The sequence below is a fragment of the Phytophthora infestans genome, genomic scaffold, assembly GCF_000142945.1.
Source record: "Phytophthora infestans T30-4 supercont1.61 genomic scaffold, whole genome shotgun sequence".
NCBI lineage: Eukaryota > Oomycota > Peronosporomycetes > Peronosporales > Peronosporaceae > Phytophthora > Phytophthora infestans.
In genome coordinates this window covers 636,510-648,142 of record NW_003303698.1, presented here as the reverse complement: position 1 = coordinate 648,142, position 11,633 = coordinate 636,510, and the positions used below count along the sequence as shown (strand labels likewise).

Genomic DNA, 11,633 nt, shown 5'->3' with positions numbered 1-11,633 from the left:
TTGCTTTAGCTACCCTAGTGATGAACGTGATACTGGAATTCTTTATCGCGAGTCTCTTTGGAAACGTGTTCGTCTTGACACTGGACTGTTATAGCCATGCTACGAGGTACTACTGGGCGTCGCGAGCGAAGGTAACCGACGGCTTGGGAATTGAGGCTGCACAAAGAGGTTGGGCTAAGCTCGAAAGTCGAAAGAAGCGTCGATAAAGGAGAGAGAGAGCTAGCCTCAACCATTTGCGTGCAGCTCCTAAAGGTAAAGTGTCGGCGGAGCAGAAAAATTCGAATTCGACTCCGATTGGAACGACGTCGTTCATTCCGGATCTGCCCGCCGACTTGGCTACCGGACCTGCTGGAGAGGATGAGGCTCAGCGAGGACTCCGAGCGGCAGTCGGGGAGAAATGTCACGGTCTTCGGCTAGAGGAAGGACTCGCTATTCTGGACGACTGCCTTCGGCAATTCAGCAAGCGGCGTAAGAAGAGTGTCGGGCCCGATCAGTCCCGTTCTCTGTCGTCAACTACCTCGTCCCTAGTCTAAAATGGAACGAAGAGGTTCAGACAGTGGTACATTGGCGCCGTTCACAAACAACGACCAGAGGTACATGCGCTGGTAGGAGGTACTTTGGTAAGTAGAGGGCTGGTAAGGGAGCCCTCAGTCGTGAATCGCCTTCGTTTACGAGAAGTGCTTAAGAAAAACAAATAAGATACAAGTACATTTTACTCATCTATTACGTCTAAGTTCCTACGGCGGCTTTCACAAGATACACGACCCCGACAAGAGAAGGAGACCGCGACACCCACGAGCCCATGTGTTGAATATACGAATGTAGAGGCACGCGTTGGTGAAGACCACCGTGATAAGGTGTTGGGATTGAAATCTGACCGCCACTCATTTTGCGCATTCAAGAATCGCCGCGTGGAGCAAAGATGTCGGGGATGAGGCAGCGTTGGGCAGAGCAGACAAAGAAGGACGAAGAACGAGGTCTTTCAAACGTGTCATGGGCCTACTTGAAGCCCACTAGCTCGGCTTACACGTTAGCGCACGTGTTTGAGATAGCCCTAAGCTGCGTTTCACTTAGAGTAACCATTTTTTCATGCGAAAGTATGGATTTACTTAAGAAGAAAAGCAATGCCGATTTCCGGTAAAAATAAGAATTGTTTGTTTGGGGTTTCCTCCTTATCTAATATATTAAATAAACGATATTTATCAACGAATGGCTGACATAATCCTATTATTCTAATTGGTTTAAGCTATTGACTTTCAACCAGTGAATGCCTTGAATGCACGCAAAACCAAAAGTCTGCCAAATGTATTCAATGATGCATTTAACACCAATGCGAAAAACCTTTTTCGTAACCAAGTAGCAATGTGTAGCCACTTGCGTGTAACCCCGTAGCAAAACGACTATTCTTATCTTAAGCCAGGAAAGACGAAGAAGGGCTGAGCGAGGAAGAATTGATGAGTTTTCTAGATCGTTTGGACTTGGGTGAGCGCAGACTATTGTGCAAACAGGAGATACCATCGCTGTCCGTCTCGCGATGGAGACGCTTATGGCTATCCTTGGTCTTAGACCTGGTTTCGAGGTATGACCTCATTCTTGGTATACCATGGCTGGAGCGAAATGCGCCATGGACCGTCTGGAAGTCGAGAGCATTGGGTGCCTCGCACCCCGCCCTTGTGGAGCTTTGGAGTCATAAATCTACCTCAGCTAGGAAGAAGAAGCGCCGTCGGCGCGAGCACGAGGCCGAAGCGGCCAGAGTGCTGGACATTGACTTGTCGGACAACAAGGATGTTGTTTCACCACCAGAGCGGTCGTACTGCGGCACGTTATCCGCAGAGCGGTGCAGACGTTCTGGTGAGAGCGAGCGTAGTCCACGGAGTGGTATGGAACAGGTCGGTAATCTACCGCTGCGTGGCTCGCAGGCTGCGATCGACTGCGCGTCGAGGCATCGTGGACACGGCCCAGAAGATGCCGGTGAAGTCACACTTAGCTCACTGAGTGAGAGACATGGACCGCATAACTCTGAGACGAGTGTCTCGCGAGAAACTGAACCCCCTTCGAGAATTGATGGTGCTGCTGCACCTGGTGATGGTGACGGAGATGCCACCACGTCATCCTTTTCCGGCCAGGGTCGGTCACGGAGGGAGCGGAGAAGATGGCGCCGCGCTTCTGTGACGGCTTCGACATTGGGCAAGGTGTCCAACGTGTCGAGAGGTGAGGGTCCCCGTGAATGCTGCGGGCGGTTGTACACACTCGTGAACAGAGTGACGGGGGAGGTCGAAGGCGACATCATCCAGAGCGCTCTTGGTTCTGTGTATGATCTACTAGAGCTGGCCGAGATGGCCGTTATTGAATTCGACGAAGCCTTGAAGGGGGGGGGGCGATTTAGCCGAAGTGGTCTTGCTAAGAACTGAGGAAAAGTTGAACGCGTCCGTCGTGGATGATACGGTCACGGAGAATACCAATAAGGCGCTGAGCGCGTGAAGCGGATCGGCGAGCCTGAAAGATCCTTCGGATCCTTTCTACCTTGTGGTGAACGGGGCAAATTCGTGAACACCGGTTGTTTCAACCTCGCAGAGGGTATAGTCAATCGATGCAGGAGCGGGGTTGACTACAAGTGCTACCAAGGCAGCGGACCTACCGTAGCTTTAGCGTCAGAGAAAGAAGTTCGATTCAAAGAGTCCTTATTATAAAGTTCATTATCCTAAGGAACTTTAGCACAACCTTGAAGCCAGGACTCAGGAACTATTAGCTCGAAGTAACCCTTCTGCTTTAAAATCCGAAGTGTCTTATTTAGTTTTATTGCGGCCAAGCCACCTAAGGTAATTATGTCTATTTAACTATCTAGCATAGTTAAATCTAACCCAGTGCATAACGTGTGGCTTTCCGCCAACCTACTGAGAGACGCTGTTAGCTCTCCAACTTATGTACGGAGCATTTGCTAACTCTCTGGGTACTCCGTACCTGTGAGTGTCCCACACCGTGTAACCTCGCTACACTCGCCCCCACTAGGATTAGAACTTACCTGTTCTCGAAACGTTCTCAGCGAGATCTTGTCTTGTCAGGACGTTAGAGGCTCCTATCTCTCACGCCACATTCCTCAGCTCCCGAGCTCATTAACGCCGGATGTACAACTCCACACTCCCGGCCAACGGCCAAACTGCTTCCGCGTCCCACGAGCGCCGCCCCCAAGTGGTCACAGACCGTTGCTCGCAGTCAGCCGCCCCACCAAGGGGTACCATCGCGAGTTACATCGCCGTCACGGCATGCGCTCCAAGAGCCGTCGCGTCCGCGCAGCCGCACTCTCCCCCGTATATTCGACCCATGGCTCGAATTTGTCCTGACACGCCTATGTCTTTAAGCCCCGTGATCCTGCCGAGACTGTACGCTGTGCTGCTCAGCAGCTTTCGGATACGTACGTCTATGGCCCGGCGGCCTCTAATGCCGATGACGGAGTGCAACGTCACTATCTCTGTGAACGTTTCCTGACTTCATAAGTCATCTTTCCCCAGGTGTATCCGTAGCGTCTCCGCCTTCAGCTGAACCAACAATCGGTTCCAGCCATGTACACAGTCCATGTGGGCATGAGCCCAGGCGAGTATTCGGTCGCTTAGGAAGTGCAGCTTGTGAACTGGTTCAAGCACGCTCGACGGTTCCCCAGTTACGCGGCTCTTCGAGCGAGTTTCACTGAAATTAGCATTCGTTTGAAGTCAGCACCTGAACTTCCCAAAGTCGGAAGTGCGACGACGCACTCCTGGCCCCGTCTTCGAAACCATGAGACCCATGTTCCTTCTTCTCCCACTGCGAGCACGTCTGTTCCGTGTTGGGATGCTGCTCCAGGCACCGGTCCGAGTCTGGGCTCAGTTGCCGACCTCTCTTCTCCTTGTCTAGGGGGAATTGCTCCGCGTCTGTCGACATCGCCGTACGCCGAGGTGGCGCGTCGGGATCGGATTTGCCCGATCATCAGCGATCACGACGTCTGGGCAATTCTGTCGCACGAGGACCTCACACTTCCACGTGTTTTGTGAATGAGGATACCCTCGCCACTTCTCCTAAACCTGGGATTGACCCTGGCGTCGACGCCACCCCACAAGGCGCTCCACATGGTAGTGGAGCCTCCGCTGGATTTCCGCACTTCAAGTCGTAGCGATTTATTTGCGCTGGGGTGACGTGCGAGCGGATTGAGTCGGTATCCGTGGGATACGAACGATGCCCTGCATCGGTTTGCGGATGATCTCGAAGAGACCCATAAGCGTGTGAAATGGTGCGACCAACCGCAAACACCTCACAGCCGGGTATCTGCTCTCGAGCAGGAGGTTGCTCAGCTGCACGGCCGTTCGACCCGTTGCTGCGTCTTCAGCAAATGGCTTATCGGGCTGTAGCCCTGCCACCCGCTGACGCTTTTTCCGTCGTGGCTACATCACTCGCTCCTGTCCCGCCTGCTGTCGTGGCCCAGCCACCCGTCAGGCTGGAGTCAAACCCTCTGCTCTCACCTGAGCCGGATCTCAATATGGCTTAAGCAAGCCACGTTGAAGTTTGGTTACGTCGGCGTCTTCTTCATAAGGATTAGCGTGTACGCCTTGCATTTCTTGCCTACGACCTCGAAAGATCCTATGAACCTAGTTCTTGGTTTGGTTTTGAAGATAACATACAGTAGGTAGGGTTTTGACGTTTAATAAAACAAGGCCCCCAATTTTAAAACTCTTCTACATTGCCTCTGCTTCTAGCATCGGCATGTTTTTTTTTCTTCCAGGTCTTGACTCTCAGGCATTGCGGCGCGGAGCTGAAGCATAATGCTAAGTCACAGTGAGACAAAGTCATCGACTTGCTTGAGAACCCCAACAGGGCTGGTATCCGCAAGTCGCTTGATTCCCCCCCATCCCCACAAAACCCCCAACAACTACATGGTGGCTCAGCGGGGCGCGGGGATCGGTCAAGGTGTTCACATAAACGACGTGAGGTCTGTCGAGTCATGTACCGCTTTGCTAAAAGCTAAACCGATGAGTGGGATCGGCGTACGCCAGCGTTTAGGCGCCTCAGCGCATACACTTCGGAGGACGTTCTCCACAACGCGTAACGTGTTCAGTCTGGCCAGCGGGCTGCGGGTGATCCGCTGTGAACATGCCCAAATGGGTGTCAAGTTCCTAGAACAAGGATGTCCAAAACTTCGCAGTAAAGCGCAGGTGTCGATCCGAGATTATTGCCTCCGGCAAGTCAAATTCGCGAAAACCGCGGTCTAAGAATAGCAATGTTATACCTTAACCATCCATGGAGTCAGGATCCGCCGCTAAGTGAGGCAACTTGCTCAGGAGGCCGACACAGACCACGATGCTGGTGTTGGCCGACTTATTCTTCGGAAGTCCAAACAACGTCCATACTGATGGACTGCCTGCATGTCGTGGGGTGGGCAAGCTCGCCAACGGCGCTGTCGCATTCGGTGTGGACTTCGTCCGTTGACATGTGAAAGTCCATGCAATATCGTCACATGTAAATGACCGTAAGTGTACACAGTCTTCCCACAGAAAATTCTCCTTTTTCTCGCACGTGGTAGCGGATTTCGCAGCCACGAATCGTTCCCACTCCTGGCGTACTCGCCTCAGCACGTAGTCACTCATAAGAGAGGAAACCCGTCGTAAAAAACTGGGAATAGAGTCGGGAGCACGCGAACGCAATCCATGTCTTTGGATGCCGTACATAACCTGGTTGCTTATCGCCGTCTGATGCGTGAGCAGAGATGCCGCCATCTTGTCAATGCTTTTTTTGCTTTCCTAGCAATCTTTTGAGTGAGTTCCAATTTGATTCTATGCGGTTTGTAGTAGTGTTTCCTGAAAAAAAGGTGTTCCGGTTGTTGTTGGCCCACATACTACAGCAACGTTTCCGGTTTCTGTTAAAATACTTCAACACGACAGCATGACGCCCCTTCGAAAATGCAACAAGTTCGTTGTACCACCGTACCGGAATTTACGGTATTTAGCAACCGATCAATTTTTTGCAACCAGTGGCCCGTAAAAGGGCTGCAGCACCAGCAAAATTGACCAGTTTGGCATCAAAAATGTGTCCCAGTTTAAGCGCTATTGCTTACAATATTGTAACAATATCGACGGTTTCAAATGGACTTCGATCCAAGCAATTTCTTCCAATACGAAAGAGCGTGAAATTGGCAAAGTAGCACTTTGGCGTCTGGAAAGCACGACTCCAGCACTTGCCATTCCACAAAATGTTTACCAATGACGAACGTTTGAACTTTTCCCCACGAGCCTGGTTTTTTTGCTTTGAAGAAATCGAAAATAGCAGTCATCGTGTCTGCTCTCTGGTTTAGAGCCAAAAAATCAAGGACAGGCACGCCGCGTCCCGTAGGTCCGGTAGCCATGAAACTTCCTACATGTTGCATTAAATATGAGCGCGTTGACGTTGCATACAATAACGTTGCATTTTAAAATGTAGAAACTGCTCTTTTGAGAAACGTTACAGAGCAGCTAAAGCACCATCGGCCCCTGCCATGTCGGTCGACAAAAACGGAACGTCCAGGGCTTCTTAAACGAAGATCCAGCAACATTTTCGGCGACGTAACAATATCCAGCAACGCTAGATTCAGCAACCGGACCGACGAGCAACAATACGCTGACCTTGTGTTGTATATCCCGGTGGTTTCGAGGACTTCACCCGCTTTCCACCTTTCTTCCTTGCAATGGAGGGCAGCAATGCTTTTTTAGGAGATAGCTTCACCGGCTTGCTTACTTTTTTCAGTGATGGCTTAGTCGGGATCACGCCTGCAATAATAGTAGTCAAAATGATAATATTGGGAATAAACTAGTGAAAAAAAAGCAAAAGTACCAACCTCGTGCGGCTTCCCGAAGCTTAGGAGCAGCCTTCGCCCTGTTATCGCCTCTTTTCGAGGTGGATATTGGTCGGAGCTCTCGTCTCCGTCCGACGCAGTGCTACTCGCAAAATCTTCGTCGCTCGGATGGTCGGGCTCCATGTCGTGATAAAAAAGAGACTGGCTTCGAAGCACGGCTTCGTAGTGCTCGTCCTACACGAAAGACAATACACCGTAAATGAACGGGCATGATACAGTATTTGGAGCAAGTTCACAAAGCAGGCATTACCTGGTGTAATGGCGAATTCTTCGCGGCGCGTCGCGTCCGAGCTGCTTATTTCGAATGAGAGCTCAAAATTCTCCGCCCACTTTTCAAATTACAGTTGTGTGTTTTCTTTTTTCTTTTTTAAGTACGATAATCCACTCGACTTTAAATGAGTTATTTTGTACGGAGGGAATAAGTGAGAATTATGAGGGATCTGAAGCCTCCGTAAATTACAGGTGATATATTGTGCAAGCAACGTTATGCCTACAGTACTATACGTTATCTCGATGTGGTTAGGGTAAGATAACGTTGCATGACCTACTTCGGAAATATGAACGAGTTGTTTTTAAGTAAGTCTTACCAGACAACTTAATTTAAAAAAAAATGTGGCAACACCATTATTAGTCATGGCATGACTAATTAGAGTGAGCGGTGTAAAATCTCGCCCATTCATTTCGCAAGATCAGCAAGGACATTAGACTGGTGTTCGTGCGGTGGTGAATAGAGGCCCCCTAGAGCTAAGGTAGAATGCGTAAGGATAGAGTCAGCAAGGGCATCGCTTTCGCTATTAATGATCCTAATCATGTGTCCGTCGTGACAGACGTTAGTGTGCACTGGACTGCCTGCTGAAGGCAACGTTAGCTGCTAGACACCTTGCAGCGGTTCCCGATTGTTGCATGCGATAGTGAAGGTATGGACATCTAACATGTCCAGTTTGCTGATGCTGGTCAAGGCCTGTGTATCGAGCCGATGAATGCGACGAAGTCTTCACGCTTGTCGCATAACGACATCCGCTGTCGTGAATCAAGCATGCTCAAGGCAAACGTATCTGCAGTGGCTCACGGATTCAGTAGTTTTTTCACGAGCTTGCTGGTGAAATGGCGAACAAGAACGCCTGCAGCTACACACCCGGAATTGAGCAATTTAAACATAAAAGCCCGGGTCTATTATCGTTTCAAAAACCAACTTGACGTCATCTGTATCATTAGAAGACGCAACAGAAATGTCAAAGCTCCTGGAACGCAGTGTCTTGCTTGGCACAGCTAAGTCGGCAGCATAATACCTACTGGGCATGGACCTGTTTTACAGAAGGATCGGTAGCCCTCCGCAAGCTTTAAATTCATGAAAAACAACGAGGTGGAGCGCTGTGATTTTTTTTCAGAGCGGAGGTACAGTAAGTCCCCATCTTACCGACATTCTTAAAAATAATCAAATTTACAAACTACGACGTTGTGTTAAGTTCCTGTCTCCTAAGAGCCGCTTAACTGCAATGTGTATCGCTCCATCGACGTCCTTGAAGTATCCTGAGGCAAGAAGTTTCATCGTCGGAGCGACGGTGCCGACTGACATACGTGTCTTCATCCCCTTTGCTGCTACCAGAAACTTCATCTTAAAACAAACTCCCTGTCTGAAGCACAATGACCAATTTCTACCCAGCTTCTGGCTCGATTATCCATTTCTTCCCCCACGTCTTGCGATCGACCGTGACGATACCAGTACCATGAAACTTCCAAGCACCAACTTCTTTCTGCTTGAACTGAGTGAGTTCATAGCAAAAGACGAGCGCAAGATCCCAGTTCTGCCACTTTGGCTTTCGCTGACCATCTCGCCCTGCACGCCCTGTATACCCAGCATTTAAACCCTCAATAATCTTCTCCATCGCACCGCTGTCTAGTTTTTTCTTCCAATGTTTGCATTCGCAAACGAACAGTGGATTGTCACTCCCAGGAACCATCACATAACAATCTAATCTCTCGCTGTCCTTAGCGCGAACAAGATGGCCGAAGTTGCAGTCACCATCACCAGCACCGCAGGCGCCAAGAATATAATCCGGCCATCTCGCATTAGGTGGTGCCACAAACGGGATCATGGTTTCTGCGAACTTCTTCTTCAAACCAGCATATCTTTCCAACAACGCACTGGCTTTAAATTTTGTTGGATTGAATTCGTCCTGAAATTCATCAACCAAAGCAAAGAAGAACTCGTTAAAGGCGATTCCTCGCACACCATTTTTTCTCGACGCACAGAAAAGCGCATGGGCCACCAAGTTCTCGAATTCGCAGTATTTTTTTCTGAGAGCATTTGTATTTCCGTGTGGTTCATTGCCAATTCGTCTGCGAAACGCATCAAAAACACCTGCTGTTGAATACTTCTTCCCGGTGTTGTAGTCGTAGTACGCCGAAAACTCCTTTCCACCAAGCACGGCGAGGTACAGCAACACGTCTTCCTCAATGACTGGAAAACGACAGATTGGCATCCACGGGGTTCCATCCACTTTTTTAAGTTTGCCCCCTGAAACAACCACATCAGTAATTTCTTCATCAACCAAGTTGGCAAAATGCACATGCATGTTCTGAGCCCCCACTTTAGTCTTTTTCGGAGGAGGTTCACTCCAGTCATCATCACCACTGGTACCAGAAATCGCGAAATCAGGAAGTTCAACGCTGGCATTGGTGTACGATAGCGCCATTAGCTGCGCATCTCTCCCTGTCTCCGTGCTCATGAAACATTTGGCATCCTGAGTCTTGACATATACTGCCTTGAACGCTGCGTCTAGCATGTCCGCCAAAGCGAATTGTTCATTTTCCCCAACTTCCTCCAGAGCAAATTGTACCACAGCGTCCACAAAATACCGCGAGAACAGACCACAAGAGTTACCAGCAATGTCCTTCACGACGGGATGTGACTTTATCACCTTCTGCCACGATTCTTCCTTCACAGGATCTCCGAAGGGAATAGACTGGTAAGTTGGAAAATGAGAGAAAACGGTCATCCACCAACGAGAGCCTGTGCGACTGTGCTGTGACTGACTAACCAAGGTCGAAATCTTGGCGTCCGTGCCCATAACAATCACGACCAGACCGCAAGCACGAAAGACATTGCGTTGAAACGCCGCTAATTTCATCATGTTCGTAATTTCCCCGCTTGGCGTCATTTCGTCCAAAATGAAGAACGGCAACACTTTACGATTGTTCATTTCAGTGCGCGCATCAATGACATCTTGCAGACCACACTTGGCCACTTCAAACGTTTCATTTTCAACGCGGATCATCTGCGCGCCAACATCTGCACGGGAATAATACCTCAGCAGTTCGATAATGAAGCCATACGTCCACAGTTTCTGCGTGGTGTAAAACGACGAAGCGCTGTTTAAAATCTCGGCTTTTGGTAGCTTCTCCAGCTCGTCCTTCTTCACAACACATTCGAAGGCAGTCGCGATGGATGAAAAGTTCCAATACACGCTTTGCATTTCTTCCCCCGCAGAAAGAAAAGGACAATAAAACCACGGCCGTGGATATTTGCGTCCTTCGCCTAACGCCAGTTGCGACTTCCCCATTCCAGATGACCCTTCCACGCAAATGAAAGGCTTCGGATGAGACCCTTCCTCGCAAATGGTGTCGATTTTGTCCAGAATTGCACCACAGCAACTGTGGCACTTGCGTTTGATCTCTTGCCCAAGTCGTTGGTAATACGCCAACTCGGCCATGATGAGCTTGTCATCTTTTCTCTCCCTCACCTCAACGGTAGTTATAATTCCTGGAACCACCACCAGCACGTGAACAGGTGTGTTCATCGACTCGACATCCTCTAGCGTGGGTACGAACTTGACGTCCTTCTCCAACAAGCCAACCAAGCTGAGCGGCGCTCCCGCAACGCCCAATCGCTTCAAATCCCTCGTGTCACTTACACCGACCTTCACGTCGTTCTCCGTTAGCCACACCCCAGCGCCTTCCAACTTCTTCGCCAGGAAGAGCTGCAGCTTGTCTGCATCAACCTCTTTGAAGTCGTTGGCCTTCTTCGCCTTGATCGCTACCTTCAAGTCATCCACGGTTTTGCCTTCGTCTACTTCCACGGAGAACGCGCTTCCCGCCACACCAACGACAGAACAGAAAAGCTTCATCTCAACACGAGGGGGGAGAGAGAATTTCCGTTCGTATTTGTTAAGTAGAAATGAAGGCGTGTCAGATAGACATGTTTATAAAATAAAGACAATACTAGTTGCCAATGCACGTAAGTCTTGCTTGGAAGAGCTGCAGGTTCTTGGTCGCTTGTGATCGTCGATGCGCTCTTCTCCTCGATCGCGTCCTTCAAGTGCCCCACCGACTTGCTTTCGACAATGGTCACAGGGAACACGCTCCCAGCCACACCAACTACGGCACAGAACGGATTTTGGAATTACCGGTATGGGAGGATTTCTGTTTGGAAACGAAAGCGTGTGACCACCACACGTGTATTGCACATTTCAATGTTTTTGTCCATTTCACTTTGCCTGATGCTCGATTTAAATTAAATAAAGGTCGTTTTATTAAATTGAGGTCTATAAAAAGTTCAAATCGAGGCTCGGGATCAATCAACCACCAAATCCACATCGATATCCTGTAAATCGAGCCTTTTTACCGTTTTGAAATGGTAATTCGATCACAGATAAAACAAATCGATGCCTCCCTCTTTCCATCTCATTTTTACGCGTGGTTTTATGCTCCGATCTAGGCTTTAAAACGAATGGACATCCATCTGCAAAGCACAATAAATACTCTGGATATAACACCCAGA

General features: G+C 49.4%; 1 protein-coding gene across 1 annotated transcript; it reads right to left on the bottom strand.

The window, feature by feature from the left end:
- Window positions 1-8,508: 8,508 nt before the first annotated feature.
- PITG_17889 (Crinkler (CRN) family protein) lies at window positions 8,509-10,980 on the bottom strand (the record flags this gene model as incomplete). Its single annotated transcript, XM_002896379.1, has 1 exon — window positions 8,509-10,980. The coding sequence occupies one exon, from the start codon at window positions 10,978-10,980 to the stop codon at window positions 8,509-8,511; it is 2,472 nt and encodes an 823-aa protein (XP_002896425.1).
- Between the last annotated feature and the right edge of the window lie 653 nt (window positions 10,981-11,633).